At 27.4% G+C, this 20,303-nt stretch overlaps 1 protein-coding gene across 1 annotated transcript; it reads right to left on the bottom strand.

The window, feature by feature from the left end:
* Positions 1–5,924: 5,924 nt before the first annotated feature.
* LOC107444184 (peptidyl-prolyl cis-trans isomerase H) lies at positions 5,925–20,302 on the bottom strand. Its single transcript, XM_016058269.4, has 7 exons — positions 20,100–20,302; positions 19,900–19,964; positions 17,946–18,014; positions 17,116–17,158; positions 16,554–16,649; positions 8,831–8,918; positions 5,925–6,095 (listed from the first exon to the last, which is right to left on the bottom strand). The coding sequence occupies exons 1-7, from the start codon at positions 20,181–20,183 to the stop codon at positions 5,986–5,988; spliced, it is 555 nt and encodes a 184-aa protein (XP_015913755.1). The 5' UTR covers positions 20,184–20,302; the 3' UTR covers positions 5,925–5,985.
* Between the last annotated feature and the right edge of the window lies 1 nt (position 20,303).

Here is a 20,303-nt window from a genome sequence, read left to right as displayed (position 1 = left end):
TTTTTATGAAAAAGTACATATTTAAACAAGAGATAGTTGATAAAAAATTTATGTTCAAATCGCCAAATCTAAGAGGGGCCCCAAATTGTTAACCATTACCTACTGTACAACAAATTTCAACTTTCTTTCTTTTGTAACTTCAAGATGAAACTATTAATTCTTTATAAAGAAAACGCGTTTGACTCATAAAAAGGACCATCACGCACTTACCAATCTTTAAATGAATTGTCGGATGTCTCGCTTCCTAGCGCTTCAAAAGCAAGGAAACTTCAAGGAGGTAGATAAAGTCTTTTATTGCAAAAAAACTTAGCAAATATTTATAAAATGCTTTCCTTTACTTAAGTTGTTGATGCGTGCTCTTAAAATAAAATGTCGCCAAATTAAAATGTCATTATTTTCAACCAAACATATACAAGAAATACACATTTTCATTTAAAGGACATTTTTCATATTGTATCATGCTATTGACCGCATGCATTTGAATTACCTCTCTTGAATTTTAGCTACATGATTTAAGATATGCAAAAAAAAATTGCATTTTATACTTACATAGAGGTCGAGGATGTTCTTTCAACTGGTTTAACCAGTGATTAATAATGGCTCTTTTATAGAGAGGAAACCTCATCCTCTGCTTAAGCCAGTAAGAAATCATTCTTTGGTGATACAAATCACTCATAATTACACACTTTTTTAAAGCTTTTGAAAATCGCAGTCAAAATTGACAACCTTTTCTGAATATAGCTCAAAAAAGAATGATCATAAAATTTTTTTATACCTTTGTTGCACTTTTCAACAATTATTATATTTTTGTCAATAATGCGCAACAATAATATTTTATACGAACTTCTCTGATATTTCATTGTTGTAATTCTAAAGCAACTTTCTTTTTAATTCATTGTGTTAAATTAAATACAAAAGTAAACATAGACATTGTTGAAAAAAATTCCAAATGTAAGGTTAAATAATGATTTCTTAATGCGAGAAACTAATATTCATACAAAAGATCTAAATTTTGGCAAAACACGTATAAAAGAGTTTAAAACATATGTAGAACCTATCGAAGTTAGGTTGACATTAGTTTTTTTTCTCTTCGTATATTTTCCTAATTAGATTATTCTGCACAAAAAATAGAGATATCTGGTTGGGATGCGTAGAACTTCTGGCTGACACCTTATATATATCGCACAATTTTATAAATAAACAACTATGTAGGTTAATAATCTCATGAATTAATTTGAATCTACCGTCAAATATGTTGACATAAAGTACCGTTCCATGAAACCTTCTTTTCGTACTTAAAAACTAGTCCTATATAGTTATAAATTCTAAAGCACTTTTTATTATTTAAATAAAAAATTTTAAGCAGAAGTTTGAAGCACAACTATCTATTATTATTCCGTCAAAAAATTTGGTGGGCAATAATAAAAATTCTACAAAAAGTATGAAGTACAGAAAAGTCTAAATTTTGATTTCTTTACAACTTCGCTAATACTTCTTTAATATCATGATGCATATTAACAATTTTGTCAAAAATAAAGCCAATTGTTTAAAACAGAAAAAACCAAAACGCCGTCGAAATTTATCAAACCTACACTATGGAATGTGGGACTACAAACATAAAAAATTTGTATATGCATAAGAAAAAACGCAGTAAATAAAACGCTAGTGTTAGAAACACCTCCAAGTTTCCTCAGGTAATCCAGTTGGTTCTTTTGCTTTTCATTCCACTTTCTTGCCTAGTGATTTAGTTTCTTTTTTAAAGAGTTTTTGTTTTTTCCGTACTAAATATAATTATACGATCCCTTCTGCGTACACTTTTCTGACTTAATATTTGCTGATGATTCTAAATTATTTATGAAGGGAAATGATAGATGCACTCGCTACATATGTAGATTTTATGCTTACTTTCAAAGTTAAGCACAGAAGAAAAATACTTATTTCTGGAAGTCAATCGCAATTAAAGAAGCAGTAGGTTGTGGCAGATTAGAGGGAAGAATACAAATATTTTAGATAATTGACAAACATTTAGACAATTGATTGTGGGTGGGTGACCACTTGGATTAGTCTGCGTAGGGACCGAAGGTGTGTGGTATTGGTCCTCGTTAAACTGTTCTACCGTAAAGTGCTCGACTTCGAGTGCAGGTCGTCGGGCTACCATCCCCTCTGCGGAGGATCAAAGTTGTGATGGTATGTCTTCGGATCATCCTCAGGGATGTTTCTCAGACCGTCACCAATAGCCCATTGTGTAGCTTTAGTGCGACGTAAAAGAGCTACGACAACTGACTCAAATAACAATTAAAGTACGCATAACTGATAAAATTGCATAAAATTTCTCTTGTATTGATGGGGTCGCAAAGTGAGAACAAAAGGGGACTACTTGAGTGATCATTAAGTTTAATAAAAGGAATTTCGACATTTCTGAAGAAAAAAAATAAATAAAATAAAAGAATTGGGATGAAATAAAATGAATTTTTACATGTTAACCTAAATAATAGTTATTTCAATAGCATTCTTTTTCTGGAAAGATACAGCTTAAAAAATCAAACAAAACAGGATCAAATAAAAGGAACTTCCCAATTTCAACTAAATTATGCTAGATTAATACTGTGATTCTAAAAGGAATGAGTATACTGTGAATGCGTATATTGCAGCAAATTTAAGTATGGTCTTTGAGTTTCAACCTAGCCCTGATAATAATAATTAAAAAAATATTTAAATTAAAAACTTTTTACTCTCCCATTCTAGTTAAGAAATTTAAGATAAAAGTTACAGAATAGTCTTAAATTTATTTTCCAAATTTGAATAAAATTGTGAATGTAATTAGGGTTCCCCTAAATTTCAGAAAAAAAAAAAAAATCTGACTCTTCTAGGTATATCAGGAAAATTTCAATGTAAATCAAGACCATATTTGATCTATACCATGCAATTTTTTATCAGAAAAAACGTGATTTTTTAAAAATTTAATGTCAAATATTAGATTTTGTGAGTGAAACAATATCATCGAAAGAGAATTGAAACACAGCAATGTTTCACTAAAATGAGGAATCTTTACAACAAATAGTTGCAATAGATATTATAATTATACAAATTAAATCTCGATAGCTAATTACTGTTAGTGACAATCATAAGGCTGTTTATTTTCGAGTCTCTTTTTTATTTAAAAAAACGCAACTTTTTCCTCACTGATCCCGTTACAACTTTAGTGATAGACAAGACACACAAATACCATTACAGTGGCATTATTCATTCATATATTCAAAATGACAAAAACACACAAATCTGCAAGAGGAAAATAGATTTTATTCAACTAAAAAAAAAAAAAAAAAGATAGACTGCCACAATTGGATATGGCTTAAAATGGTTATGGTAATGGTATGCCATATGTTTTATGGTCATATTTTGTCAAAAAAAATATGGTATTTGAAGTGGGATATTGCTATGAATAAAGTTTTGATGAAAATAGTTGGGTTTTTTTTTTAAGTCAAAATTTGATCTTTTATTTATCCTAATGTAATGTCAACCAAAAAGTAAAAAAATTATTTAGACTTCAGTTATTCTAACTTGTTTTAGGAGATCATTCCTATTATCTTGAGAAATCTATAGTGGAGACTGTTAGAGGTACCATGGTCCAATTTTAATTTTTCATTTATCTATGCAGAAAGTAAAAATTTTAATTATATATTAAACTTTAGCAATAAACATTATACCTCTGTCCATAAAAATAATTTTTTTTTGTGAACAAACTCCGTTACAAACTTCAGAATTTTTAGAAATTATGGAAAATCATTCCAAGGTGCCTTGGTTCAATCATATTGATTAAAAAGAAAAAAATAATTTAGCAACTAAAAAAAGCCCTCTAAAACATGCTTATTGATACAAGCAACAACTACAAATACTGAATTTAAAACTCCTCCACAGTGAAAATATTTCTCAGTCAAAGGTCACTCTGCCCTAACATGCTGTTCCTGTGCCTGTAGCTTAAACCCCAGGGACCAGGTTTGAGCCAGGGGGGGGGGGGGACCGTCTGGACACCCCCCCGAAATTCTGGGATTCAAACTTTAAGCATATTTCGGGATATTCCGGTTTGTCCTAAAAAAGTAATCGAAAAATTTTCTTCAAATCCCCGTCGCATGTCTTTGTAAACTTTGTAAAATCGATTATAATTATTATGTAATATTAATTGAAAAATAATTATTATGTAATATTTTTTAATTACTAGTTTAACTTTTGTAAACAGAATATTTGTTACAATGTTTTTTCCCTACTTTGCATGTCTGAAACTGTCCTTGCTTTTTACCATATCCCCCCCCCCCCGAAAAAATATCCTGGTTACGGCCTTGCCAGGGACTAAGAAACAATTTTTTTTATAACTCAGTTAAAATAAAAAAATACGACGAAATAGAGATCTGTTTAGTACGCAGCAAAATTATTACTTTTATTCTATTTTATGCTAATGGTAGTTAACGATGTCCGGATCTTCTAAGTATATTAAAGGTAATATCACACGATTTTTCAGTGCAATATTTAATAATAAAGGCGTGAAACCATAAGAAGGCAATTATCTTTATACGAAGTACAGTGATACAGTGTAATTCCAATTATAAAATATATTTTGAGTCAAGTCATGACAGACAATTAAAATCAGGGCAACAGGTAAATTGTTAGCAGGAAAGAAAAAAAAAAGCAGCAAGAAACATTAATAATTTGTTTAATGTGACCTTGCTTTTCTAATAAAAAATAGTTTTATTATTATTATAGAAAAAGCAATTTTTCATGCTGATATTTTAAAATTTTTTTAATTCAACAAAAGTATATTTTAGTGTTTAACAATTTTGCAAGTAATTTCTGAACATCAATAATGCCCAGCTCTTTCTTAACCTCTTCATTACTGAAGTATAAAGGAATATAACAAAAAATATTTCACAGCTCTGAATTTTTATTTTATTGCCATAAGTCATAATAAATAAACGAAATATGAATTATACTGCCAGGGGGCTAATAATTTTAGGCACACACACAGACCTCAGGTTTTAACTAAGTAAAAGAATATAAATATTTAAAATGCAACATTGCACTTAAAGTAAAAACAAATAAGCATATTATTTGCTATATTACAGTCTATTTAAAAAACAATGATGAATAGATTTAATAAGTATTAAATTTATTTTTTTTTTAAACACGAAGTTTTATTTATTTAGTACAACGCAAAACTGCATTAAATCTCAGTTTTAAAACTATTTTAATTATGCAAAATCAAATAACATGAATATTTAAGACTTATTTACATTTAGATTCGTTTATAATTATTTAAGATTTATTAAGCAAAAAAAAAGAGATGACACAGAACTTGCTGCATTGTTCACTAGGAAATTGTTTAAATTTTTGTCTTGACTTTATTTTATTACTTCAAATTTTTTTTTTTTAAATTATTAATCGTTGCTTTCTACTAACTGGAAAAATAAGAGAGGGAAAAAAACTAGAAGATATAGAATTTTAAATAATTTGTTTTTGTTAACTGTTATTGAGAAACCTAAAAGCAATAAAAACATTGCACAAAACAGAACAACATAACATTTTTCTTAGAGTCAGTAAAAAAATAAGTAAGAGATAAACATGTTCAGGTCTAAAAAGTCCTCCCATTAAAGGAAATTTCGATAAACAATTTTGCAAGCACTTTTAAGCCATAACATAAATGTCATATCTTAATAGAATTTAAAAAACTATTTGAATTAACAAAATTGTCCAGTTAATTAAAAAAATAATTACTGTCTAAAAAATACAAAATTAGCAAAATTTACAAACAATTTCAAAACAAATAATTTTTCAATTTATGAAAGTATAAATATGCATATTTTAAACTTCTACAAACGTGGAAAAATCCTTTTTGAATGACATAAACCCATCTTAAAGAAAGAAAAAGGAAAACAAAATATATAAAAAGTTTATTCACACTATTTACAACAGAAATTGTTAAAGTTTCCTTCTTCACATTTCACCACACTGTGAAATTATAACAGGAATCTTTGGCTTATTGTTAGGACCAGTTGGAACATTTTCAATCTTTCTCATAACTAAAAGTCCATCTAAAATTCGTCCTAAAATATAATTGTATTTCAATTGAAACTCTAAAACAAGCATTCATTTACAATTGAAAAATAAATTACTTGCTTATCACTACTTATAGTTATAGAAAAAAGGGGTTAAATTTAGTTGTCCATTACAAACGATGGAAATCATATGTTTATAGAATTACAACAAATTAATTAATTCTAATTAAGAATATAGTAATAATTCAAAGCAAACTGTTAAATTTGTTTTTAATAAATTATCAGAATAACAAATAAATGTGAGGAAAACTAAAAATTAGGGCACTGAAGAAACTCTATTTTTACAAATGAAACTATGATTTTTACAAATTTATATCACAGTAAAACAAAATTCTATTTGATTACATGCACTCATGATGTCAAGGTTATTACAACAATATCTACATAATTATAACAATTCCATATGTATTGGATTGGTACTTTAATAAATTGTTAAACTATTAATTAAACTGCCATAAAATTATTTTTAAAAGAAAATTCATTTTTTGTAATAATCAATCATAATAAAAAAGGTAAATAAAAATGATAAAAATGTAACAATAAAAAAAAAAACATTTACACCTGAATTTTTTTATATACCATGATGCAAAAAAACTCTCTTCTTTTTCTTTTTGTAACTAAATGAATACTTTCTTCTGTTAGCTACTACTTGATTTTTGAAAAGAATAAAAAACATCTGCTTGATGTGAAAACCATCTTTCTTCAAATAAGAATTCTCAAAATTAGCTTGATATATTATATGTTATGTTAGGTCAAAATGGGTTAAAAAGTTCTTTATTTTTCTTTATAAGCAATTACTTTTACCTGTGCAAAAAGAGCATTTTGCCAAACAACCATGTAAATTATGAGCCATTAAAATATTGCAGGATGACTTTTTGCTTTATTCACTTTTGCTTATTACAGAGTTCCCTTTATTTGGAAAAATACCTTATAGTTGCCAAAGACAAAAATGATAAAATTTGGTAAAAGAGACGATATTTTATAAAACAAAAATCTTACAATAACAAATTGAACTTTTTTATTTTTACTGATAAGGTAGGAGAGGGATCCAATATAAACTTAAAAGTATGTTTAGTTTACATTATATTTAAACAGTCCCTTTTATTTATTTATTTATTTTTATTTAAAAAAATGAATATTTTTTAAATTAATCTATCTATTACAAAACTAGAAACCACTGTAAAATTCAACTGTAATCTTTTAATACCAAGATCTACCAGACATATTTCTAACAAATAATATGAAATTGCAAATATGGTTAACATTTTAAGCAGAGCCGAAATTATTAGCTATATACAAATTTGAGGAATGAAAAGAAAGATAGTGAGCTACATTTTGAAATTCCTTTAAGTGTTTATAAAAAGTAGATTATAACAAAAACAACCATAATAAATTAATATTTTTATGAATATAATTATTTATATCATTACACCATATTTTTTCCCCCACGGAATTTGCCTTAATTAAAAGATAAAAACAGATATTTTTCTTCTAGAAATAAAACTAGCATTATGAGTAGTCAAAATCAGAAAAATACATTGCATAGCATGAAAAAAAAGAAGTGTTTTATTCTTTTTTTAAAAAAAAAAAGTATTAAAAGGATGCAATTAAAAAAATCTAAAATGTCTATTTTATGTGCGGAAAATTTATCAACTATATTCTATCACTACCCTAATTTGCCTCTCAGTCACTGTGATTTTTCTTGTTCTGTTATTCATCTTTTTTCTCTAACAACTTCAGTGGTTTTTCTAGTTTTGTTTCTCACTTTTAATTTTGCATTTTGCGATGGTAACATAAATTTTTTTTAATTTCAAACCATTTTTGTTTCTTGACTTTCACATATTGCAAGTCTTGAAAATAGGTACCGATTTCACAAGTGTTTGAAACATGTGGACTGTTACTTCATATTTGTATATTTTTGAAGCTAATGAAGTTTTTTATCAGGTAATATACTTATGCATACTAATTATTTTTTAAAAGCATAATTTATGTTCAGTTTCAGCAACTTTCTTGATTGCATGTCTTTCATTTAAATTTAACTTCCAAATAGTTAGGCCATTTAACAGATTTACAATGATAGCTCAAAGATCTGAAATTTCTAATTTGTTTTCAAGAGTTCCTTAATAGAAATAGTTTTTTAAAAGCATAATTACTTTTTTTTTTGCAAGTTTTTTGATTGCATGTCCTTGATTTCAATTTTTTTTAACGAGGAATTTGTGCTAGAGCTACACTAAGTGAGTGACTACTTCAGATAATCTAGTGTTTATAAATAGTTTAAAAATTTAGAACACACATGGAAGTTTCTTGTATCACAATATAAACAAGTCCAATTTACACATTACACCAATATATAAATAAAAAATTATGAAACTATTTCCAGAACATAATAATATATTTTATGTAATCTGTAAATAAAATTTGCTTAATATGTCATCAAATATACAATTATATAAATATTTAATGAATAAAAAAAATAAACTGATTAAAAGAAATTACATTTATAGTTAAGGCGAAAACAAAATAATTTTAATATAGTTTTGCTGTACATTTAACATTAAATTCTAAATAAAAATATAATATTTTTTATCTAAGATTAAGAAATTTTAAGTTGAATTATATTGCTACGATTGATAAAATATATACTATACAAACAGGAAAAATCTTATAAACAAGGGATTTAGCAACAACAAAAAAGATAATTTTTTCTCTGATTTGATACCTACCAAATACTACATGTTTGCCATCAAGAAAATCACATTTCGCACACGTTATGAAGAATTGACATCCATTCGTATCCTTACCACTATTTGCCTAAAACAACAAAGTGAACTTAACAAAGTGTTCTAGTAAGCACAATTCAGCATTATCAATGAATAGACATAGAATACCTTAATATCATTAGAAGGACGGACATACATTTAAAGATGCATCAGGTGTTTTATCATAAAATAGAGTGTTATAAAGATATTATATTTAAAACACAAACAATCAATATGTAGTAGAGCTTGAATTATCTGTTATCTAAACTGTTTGATGTGAATTAGGTTCTGTTAAAATCTGTAAATGAGCTTTATTTCTTCTTGTTACTCCTTGATCAGTATCGACTATAGATGAAAGAAGATAGCAATGCTGGTTTACCACTCCCACTTCTCTTTTTAGATCAGTTAATTAAACAATACTATTTTCAGGAATAGATCTCTCTATAGCGATAATTGAAGTTCTGCTTTTCTTCAATTTATTTATTTCATTTTTTCGTCGAATCAAATTTTTACTTAACTGCTTTGGCCTTAAACTTTTCTTTAAAGTAGGAATACAGGGTTCCCACTCTTTTAACAAAACAAAAATTAAGCACTTTTAAGGACTTTTTTTGAAAAAATTAAGGACTTTTTTAAAAAAAATTAAGGACCTTAAAAATAGTATGATTGTTTATCATCGAATAAATATATACTACCAGTGACAGTGCTAATTATTTAACTTTCCTAAAAAAATCAATAATAAAAAAAAAAATAACAAAAAACAATTTTATTACAATGTAAGTACTGATAAAATTGTTTTAATAATTGTTTCAGGGCTCGCCAAAGTAGGAACCAGACAACTTTTGTAAACCCAGGTCTGGATTTTTTAAAACATTTTCAGATTGTTAAGGATATCTATGAAAATTATCTGTATTCCCTTTTTAATCATTTTATTGGAATTGAATTGTAAAATTAGGCGCAGAAATATACTAGAGTAAATAAAGAAATTTTGGAAAAATATTGAAAAAATTATTACAAGTTATTATATTTCGCTACTAGACATGCATCACATATTCAGCTGTGGGGTCAATCTTGGTAAATATTCAGTTATGCCAAAAAAATTATTTTTCTCTACTAACAAAATGTTTCATTTATAAGGATATATATTTTTAAAAAAATTAATACTAAGAGGTTGAATTAAAGTAATGCATGAGAGTAGTTTTCTTAACTATGTCATGTCAAATTAAGTCCTATTTTAAGTAAAAACGGGTCATACTAATATCTAAGCACCTTAAATTGTTCCACTTTTTTTTCTTTAGACTTAACTTAATATATATTTTAAATTCACTGCAATAAATATTTTTATAAAATTTTTATGGAATAAAAATACAATTATGTTTAATATTTATAATTTTCAAACTATAATGTTCTAAATATGTTTTTTAATAGTTCTCAGTGAAACGTATTACTAATAGGGTCCAAAATGATTTTTCAAAGGTATCAACGTATTCCTATGACTAGAAAATTGGTAAGGTTACTTAATTAACAAATATTTATAAATTATTTATTTTTTCATAATTTATAGATATTTACTCGTAACATTTCTTTATCATCCTGTATAATTCTTAATATTATTCTCTAATATTATTATGATTTGATATTTTATTTTTATGGTGAATTAATAGTTTTGAAAAAATCTATTCAAAAATTTTATGAAAAATATATTGAAAGTAATGTGTAACTTACCATTTTGAAATCATCCTTCAACAGCAAATGTGTTATATTTACTTTTAAGATAAGCTTTACAATTATTTCCAGCCATAACTGATTTTAGGAATTAACTTTAATACTACAATCTGACGAAAAACATTTACTAATTTTAAAGCAACCAAAAGTTGAATAGAAACTTTAAAAAAAATATGAAAAAGAAAAAAAGAAACAATACATTAAGTTGCAATGTTAACTGAGAAAAATGATTATTAAAATCTAAGTTTGAATTTTATTCTAATAGACATTAATAACAAAAAGTTTGGGATCCTATAATTGAGTAGATTTAAATTTTTATGTAACAATCTACTTATCCTTAAGAAACAAAAACAATCTAACTGTGTAACAATATAAAACTTTAAAAAAAATTTTACATTGCAGCAAAACAAGTTATAAATAGTTACCTAGCATTTAACTTTCTTGCTAGGAGCAAATCATGCATTATTTAGTACTCAGAAATAATAATTTGAAATGTTTTCGAAAAAACTTGGTTTTTCTTCAAAAACTCAATAAATCTCAGGTTTTTGATATAAAACCTAGGTGGGATGAGAGTTTTCAAACTCTGCTTATTACATATCTGTCTAATTTTTTGTGCAATCATGAATTTTGAAAAATTTTGCTGCTTTTTATAAATTTACAGTTACTTATTACACACTGAAATATTATACAATTTTATTTAATTCTTCCAAGATTTTTGGAAATAATTTTCATTACGGATTCTAGTTCAAAAATTTTTTTTTCATACTTCTTTTCTTAGGGTTTTACTTTATTCCTATTAGCAGATGCATTATCAGTCGAACTGAATTTCTTGAATTCTGTCAATTTTGAAGGTCAGTGTGGGTCTCCTACTTAAGTACCTTAGAACTGCCCCCCTCCCCTCAAAAGCACTATCTCTCCCATCTGCAGTATTTCCCTTGTCCACACTCTATTCTTTTAGAATGTCACTTTTCTCATAGACCCAGTGGCAGAATTGCAGTGACACGGCGACATTGTCGCAGAACGTTACAGAGTTCTTGCAGAAAAATTTTTCCTTTACAAAGTAAAAAAATTTGTTTTTCTTTTCTGCAAAAATTTTCGAGATTTTTTTTCTCTCTAAAATTATATTTAAAAGATGTCATTTTCAAGCATCGAAGGGGAAAGATCGATTCTTATTTGAGAAGAATGAAAAATAAAGAATATTGAAGTAAAAAATTTCTTTTCTGCAGAAATGTTAGAAAGATTTTTTTTCCCACCACAATAGATACCTTATTCACTCATCAGAGGGGAAGAAATGCTCGTGATTTTTTTTAATTTCCTTTTGGGAAAAATAAAAAATTTTGGTTTTCTTTTCTTTCACTGATTTTACGATTTTTAATTATTATTTTTCTATGTGATGATGATTTAGGAAATGCGAAAAAAGAAATAATTAGTGTGTTTTCCTCTTACAAAATGTGAGAATATCGCCCATGATATAAAAATATTATATATTCATTATTTTAAAAAAAATACATAAAATTTTATTATATCCAAATAGGCTTTTCCTTGTAAATACAACGTTTCTGTTACTTTAAATTTAATTAATAACATGCATATTAGTTATTATTAAAAGTATCTTGCAGAAAAATATTAGTGCTAGAGAAGATTGTCGCAGAAAGCCCAAAAAAATTCTGCCACAGGGAGTATCATTCGAGGCAGAATATATTAATGAAAGAACCAATATATTAATAAACGCTTTCTTCTCCTTGCCTGTAGCCATCGCACACACATCCCTTCTTGTCTCTCTAAAATGCTTTACTCACCGTGCATGATCTAATTCTAGGAGATAAAAGAACGACTTTTTGTTTTAAAACATCGAACTGAAAAATTGTTCATATCAACTATAGTGATGCTGAAAAATTAAGCACTTTTAAGAACCTTGTACCAAAACTAAGTACTTTTAAGGGCCCTTATTTTCCAAAATAAAAGTTAAGCAGTTTTTAAGGACTTTTAAGGACCGTGGGAACCCTGGAATAGCTGTATGAATTCAGCAACCAAAAAACAACTAAACTGGATTGGATGGACTGGATAGCAACTTTTTTTTATATGTTTTGCAGACAATTCTATCAAATCATTGTTACTTGGAAATTTTGGACTGTTTGTTATGAGAAAACTCACACTTACAACCAAGCTCCTTAAAAGCTTCAGCTATATACTGAGAGCCGTTAACAGAGGACTTACTACTTCTAGATAACTATGTCTAGAAAATATAGCTTTGGAAACATCGTGAAGTTGTAGACTGTAACCATTTAATTTCTAGATAGCTTGAGTTTGTAATCAATAAATAATTTTAATGATTGGCATTGTTATCATAGGCTTTATTGCCAGTTGTTTTGCCTTAATACAAGTATAACAAGATTCTACCATGTTCGTGATTGGGGACAACATTCCTGGTCACCACACAAACTGATTGACTGATTGATGACTTTTTTTTTACAATTCTCATGCGATGTTCTTTACATAGGAATTAAAAAGTGACCTTTTCAGCAGAAATTCATATCTCTTAGACTCAGGAATTCTGTCTAAGAGAAATGAAACTCAGGACTCTGTTGTTCTGTACAATGATATCTTCATGTATTGCAAGTTCATGAGGCATTGGCCAAAACTGAATAGCACTGAATTGACCTTATGTTTATTTAAAGTCTAGTCAATTTCAATTAATTTCCTAACTCCAAATCCTAAATCATCTGCCTGAGCTTCTCTTATGTCCTTTAATGTCTTATCGGATGTTTCTAGTGGTAGCATTACATTGTTTACACGGCAATAAATTTCGGATCCTACCTTATCTATTTCCCTTTCTTCTCCTTGCATTGGTGCTCACAACAAAGCATAAGCTGTTTCCAGTTAAATACAATACCTGATAAATATTCGATAGAATGATAGCTTGACACAAGCATTAATGGAGTAACCAAACATCACACAATGGTCATTTATGTTATAATAATCTTTAGAACACTCTAACATATGATATTACATCTGATGCCTCTTTAAACTTATGTATTAATATGTAATGTATGCTTCTTTTATTGATATTAAAGTATTCTATGTCTGTCCCGTAATCATGCTGAAATTTATCGGCTAGAACAGTGGTTATCAACTGGTGGCCCGCAAACTAAAATATATTAATTGTCATTTTTTTGCTAACAATTTTCGCAAAATATCTATATAGGTTTAAAATACTTTTTTTTTTCGTTAAAAACCCCTTAATTTCTCAGTTTCTGTGAAATTTAACATACCAACGGTGCAAAAAAATTTATTTCTCAGGTTTCGCATCCTAGAAAATATTTATTATTATTTGTAATTCAATATTTTTGTTCTGAACAACTTGAGAAAAATCTGACAGTAATATTCCTTCAAACATAAAAGAGTCCTATATAAAATTTTGACAAAGTTGCTGCCCGCCATTTGCCTGGTGTTTTTAATTGTGGTCCCCGGCCTCATATAAGTTGGAAACCCCTGGGCTATAACATAGTGTCAGAATTATAAATTGCATCTTATTTCAATTAAATAATAAATTACATAATAGCTGTTAGTCATACACTAATCAACCTAAAGCAATCTTAGTTGTTCGATTTATAAGATTTTACAAAATGGGAGCCATGTAAAAATATCGTTTATTTAGTTAACTTATTGGAAAAGAACACAAAATACAAATAGCATGTATAACACAATGCCTAGGAGAAAAAGCAGAAGATATTCATCTGTCTTCTGATTTGAAAGAAAGCGAATAGAAAACTTCTGCTGTGATGAAAGCAAAGTTTGAAAACTACTTTAATCCTCTGTTAAATTTGATATTTGAATGGAAAAAATTGAACATATTGGTACAACAGCCAAAACAAACTATGGAAGAACATGCAGTTCAATAAATAAATTAAAAAAACAAAAAAAAAAAAAACAAGCTCTTTACTACCAATGCAAAACTTGAAAATTTAGAGATAAATGCACAAGAGATAGATTTGTTGTTAGTTTACTGAACTTTAGAATAGCTAAACAACTGCAAACAATTTCAGATCTTATGCTCGAAAAAACTATTTTAATTACAGCTCAAGCAGAGGAAGCTGATAAACAGCAATCAACTGAACATAAAGTTTAATAGCAACAATGTAAGCCACATTCGTTTCAGTCATCAATCTGGTACTAAGTTCAAGAAGAAACTAGCTTTTAAAACAAATTTCGAAATTATGCTAAAAGATAATTCATGTAAATGGTACACTGGAAGGTTCTGTTAATGTCTATATTGTCCAGCAAACAATAAAACTTGCCCTAAATGTAAGGAAATAGAACATTTTGAAAAAAGATTGTAAGTCAAAATTATATAAAATAGAAATTGCCTAAAAATATGCCACCACAAGGTGAAATGCTTTTAGGGGATGTTTGTAAAAACAAAAAGAAAAAAAAAAGAGTTTCTTACAGTTGAGACAATGAAAATATGAAAAAAAATTGAATAAATATGACGTCTTCTGGGGGTACCAGCTCTGGAAGTCATAAAAGCAAAACCTTTTCTGTCAAGAGAGCTAGACAAAAGTCTAAAATTGCACTCTCTGTACCCCAAAGGTTTTGCCAAACTCTAGGAAAATAATATAATAAATAATATACAATATAAAATACAGAAGAATACAATATAAAATACAGAAGCAAATACAGAAGAGTAAAAACAAGACAAATACATAAGAATAGTACGAATAATAATATTGGTTTTTCTAAAATTAAGTTTTGTATCGATAAAGGTGCCAATGTTACAGTTTTGCTGTACAATCAGTACTCTGAATTTAAAATGCCTCTTATTCATAAAGGTGGGTTAAGCCTATAAGGCCCAAATGATTAACGCTTAAACATCAAAGGATTTTGATCTGAATTGATTTACGAAAATAAAACAATTAAGGAGAGAATTTAAGGTATGAATAATACTAGAAAAGCTCTTTTAGCAAGACAAGCTGCTGTCCACTGGCCATGATGACCAGAGTTAATAATCAGCCAAGTGAATTAAGTGAATTATGTAGAGAAATATCAAGATATGATTCAAGGTTAGGTAAGTTGAGATGGAAACTACATAAAATAAAATTAAAAGCCAATGCTCAACCAAAGCCTGTTTAAGCTCCCTGCAGAATACCAACAACTTTAACTGAAAAGTAAAGAAAGAAATTGATTGCATACTAGAACTGGGTGTGACAGAAAGAGTTACGGAACCAACTGAGCAGTGCTCGTCAATAGTTATTGTCGATAAGAGTGATGACAACATCCGCATCTGCCTTGATTAAGCCAATTAAAATAATAGATAGAGATAGAATCGTATTGCAAACTGCCGATAAAATTCACCTCAAAATGGATAAATAGAAAGTTTTTATAAAACTTGATCAAAATTGTGGGTTTTGGTAAGTAGGTCTACACGAGTCGCACGATCCTTCATAACACCGCTCTTGTTTCACCAGATTGCTATTTGGTATCAGTAGCGACCCTGAATATTATCAAATGTGTATGATAGCACTAGAAAACTGTGAAGGTGTTGTTCCTTAACAAGATGATCCATTTGTAGCAAGCAAAGATATTAAGGATCAGGAAGGGAAATTAGATGTGGTGATGAAATTTTTACGGGAAGAGGGCATAATCTATTACTACACAAAGTAGACAAAACATTTCATGATTATTGAAATAACTAATATTAGAGTTTAAATAAGACATTTATTATTAATTTCATTTCGAAGCTAAAAATTTCAAAAATAATAAATAAAAATATACAAGACAGAAATAAAACATGGAGAGAGATTAAGTGTTTGATCAACAGTGGGAGATAGAGAGTCATAACAAAGAAAAGTCCCCATACGAAGTGAAGAGGTATGAGTAAGAAAGTAATGCAAATAAAACTATTCTGCCTTTCTAATATAATTGCATTGAAAAAGTAAAATCTGGATAAAATATTTAAAATAATTACCATTGAAAGCAAACCAGGCCCATCATGTTTCAGTTTAAAGTTTTCATCTACAAAAGTAGTAGCACCATATATGCTCATCACACCTGTTCCATCACCCTATAGCAACAATAAACAAAATTTTAAAAGAAAAATAAATACTTACAATATTCAATATGCAATACATTGATAATGTTGAAGATAATACCTTCTGCTAAATGATCAGTGAGCCTAACTATCTCACTGGTTTGTTTCAATGCTAGGGCAAATGGTGTAAATTGGATAAGCAATTTAAAAATATTATTTGTAATTTTTAAAATAAAGTTTGAATGCCAAAACATACTCATATTTCCAATTACCATTCATCAAACTCATGAAAAACGAATGCCCTAGATTGAGATAAAATTCCTAGGAGACTTAAACTAAACATCTTGGATACCAAAACAAAACTGTAAAATAAATAATAATAGTCAGATAAGGAAAAAATATCTGATTTGATAAAGAGAGATAAAATTGTGAACAAATAGAAAGAAACATGATAAAGATTATTTTGAAAAAATTCATATAGAGTGAGTAATTTACTTACATTAACAAAATCACCACCTTGTATCATAAAATCTTTAATTACTCTGCAAAATACAACAAATAAAAAAAATCAATTTTCAAAAAAAAAGTTAGTAAATCAATATTAATGTCAATATCAATGATATTGACACATCATTGATATTGATCAATTTAATTTTTAGGTAGCCACAAAGGGGTTAAAATAAATTAATCTCTTAAAAAAGACATAAAAATTATCTTAATGACATTTAATATTTTCATTCAAATTTTAAGAATTTTGTTCTTTATTCCTAGAAGTATATTTTGATTATAAAATCAATCAAAAAGTAATATTAAAGGAACAAATTTTAAACAAATTCGCTTGGAATTGACAAGCATTAGAAATCATAGTTAAGATGAAGATAAGAAAAAACACTTTCTAATGGATACAATTATAAATTCCATTGCAGGACTTTTTAATAGGCACAATTATTTTAGAAACATAACTGAATTGTATTTAATAATTAGTTTTACTTACTTAAAATATACTTTTATGTTGAAAAATAAATTAAATGTAAGCAATAAGAAAAACTAAAGAAACATATTTAATAACTTACAATGACAATAAGAATTGTGTCTTTATAATAATGATTTATAAACAGGTATTTTAGCAATGAATTAAACAGCAAAAAAGAACAATAAATAACAGCAACTGAAACAGTCTACAATCACAGAATAACAGACCATGCAAAAAAGCTAATTTTGTTATCAAACTTAAACAAATGATCTGGTCAGTGGAAAAAGGTAACTTATTAAAAATTATTTTATATAAACACTCAACTAGAAAAAGTTTCAGAATGACAAAAATAAGACCTGTGAAATATACATCCTTTGAAACCAATGGGCACACCATCTTTTTTATATTCACCAGTACAAAACTGCCTAGAAAAGAAAGAAGAATTGACTGAGGTTGCATAAATGAATAAAGCAAAGGATATTTGTTACATTAGTACCTGGTTGAATCCAAATAAAATTGCTAAGATTTCAACTGAAACTGCCAGTTATTGTATTTATATTTGGCTTAGACAGAAGATACCAAATAGTTTCACTTTACAAATTTACAACTTTCTATAATTTCTTAATCTCAAATTTCTAACATGATACTGCCTAATTATAACCAAAACTCAGTTGTAAATTTAGAACAGATACCAATCGAAAATCGTCCCTAAGTATAATTATAGAAGGTGTTTTCTATTTTTCAATGTTTAAAAACTTACTCCAATGCCTGGCTAAAAAAAATTTGCAAAAACTGAGAATGCAGCAGTGATTTTGATAATTTTCATCCAGGTGTAAAAATGTCACCAAACTGATGACTTTTACAAAAGTTTAATAACTTTTTAAAATATTTAAGTTATTTGTCTGTTTGATAGATAAGATAATTCTTCATGGCAAGATTATATATATAGTTCAAAATCACAGCATTGCTTCAAGTGTAAGGCACTTAAATTATGGCTTTTTTAATTTTCCTTGGCGACAGAGCTTAGAAAAACAGCATTTAACAAAAAAAATTTTTAACATGATTAGTTCAACAAATTATTCTATTAATAAATTTTTTTCCATAAATATATGAGTTTATTTTTTTAAAATGTCATTCAAATTCATACTTTAACTAAAAATCTAAATACTTCTTAAATTATATTAATAAAAATTACAATAAACTTGAATATAATATATTACGTAAATTGAAAATACAATAAATATTTTTTCAAGAGAACCATTTTTGTATCTTAAGAACATAACACAAAAATAATTAGTAGATTACAAAACATATGAATTACATTTAATAGTAGTACAAAGTTTGGTGCAGAAAAAAAGTTTAAAAAAAAGAAAAAAAAAAAAGAAAATTTTATTAATGTAACTCCAATATTTCAGCCAAATAATTAAAACCTTGGGTATAAATAAACTAGATATCATAAAAAATTAGGTACAGTCATGTGCATAAAATTTTAATAAAATTTAAACAGCCTATTTTTAACCTTAAAATCAGAATATTTTTGATTTCTTTTTTATTAAAACTTAACCTACGAGCCGATTTCTAAAACCTATCTTGGAATAATTAACATTGAAACTAAATATCATATTTCTCGCTATTTTATTTATTTTTCAGAATATTACATTAAATATAATAATTTTCTTGATACAAATTCGTAAATTCAAATAGCTTTAATGCTACTTTCTATCCCATAACATATTTACTGTGAATATTTTACTGGTTCCCATAAATTTTAAGTTAATATGGAAGCATTTCCATATCGTGATCTGTGGAAGAATAATCATCAAATCTTGGCAGCAGTCAGAGAGAAACTAAATAAAAAAAAAATTACAGAAGGAGACCAACTCTAAGGGTGTAACTTGTAGCTATCCGTAGGCAAACCTCTACATGTTCTTTTTTTTTTCTAAATTGAAAGGAAAAAAAAAAAAATCTATTTGGCACTTTGGCAATTATAGTTGGCGTGATAGATCATGATGCAGAAATATCCCCGATGGTAATTATAACTAATTGTACCTATAGGTATTCAGTTAAGGCAAAATTCAAGAATATATATGAGGTTAGAGTGTACAACCTTGAAACTTTTACTGTACGTAAAATCTTCAATTTTTCCAATTATTTCTATCACGATTTTTTATAATTAGAAAATTTCAATTTTAAGTCATTTCTCCTGTTTTTAGTAAGAACATAATAGATCGCCAAGGCAACCTATGTGCAAATTTTTACCAAACATGAAGACGATGTTAATTAAGAACATTAAAAATATGAAGATAATACCTAAAATTTTCAGCAGTTTTAGGCACTATATCAGCAAAAAGCTCCATCTTCATTCTTCCAACTTCCTAACAATTATAATAACATAAAAAAAATTATATTAAAAACATGAATTTTAACAATCTGATATATTATTAGAACCTGAAGTGTTTATAAGGTAATTTTTCATAGATATTGTAACAAAAAGAGTACTATACACTCACAGTTGATCCGATTGTTATATCAAAAAACACAACAGGATTATTAGGGTGCCTTAATTGCGATTGTATTTGATTCCAAGTAGCCATTATTAAAGCTACAAATTTAAAAAAATAATTAAATTAAACAATTAAATAACAATTTTATTTTGCAGGTTGTTTATTTTGGCCGGTTGATTTTCCGTTACAACTATGAACAATTTACATTTC

This window comes from Parasteatoda tepidariorum, chromosome 8 (assembly GCF_982258835.1).
Source record: "Parasteatoda tepidariorum strain Cologne lab strain chromosome 8, Ptep-v5.0, whole genome shotgun sequence".
NCBI lineage: Eukaryota > Metazoa > Arthropoda > Arachnida > Araneae > Theridiidae > Parasteatoda > Parasteatoda tepidariorum.
This window is presented reverse-complemented; position numbering and strand designations above follow the sequence as displayed.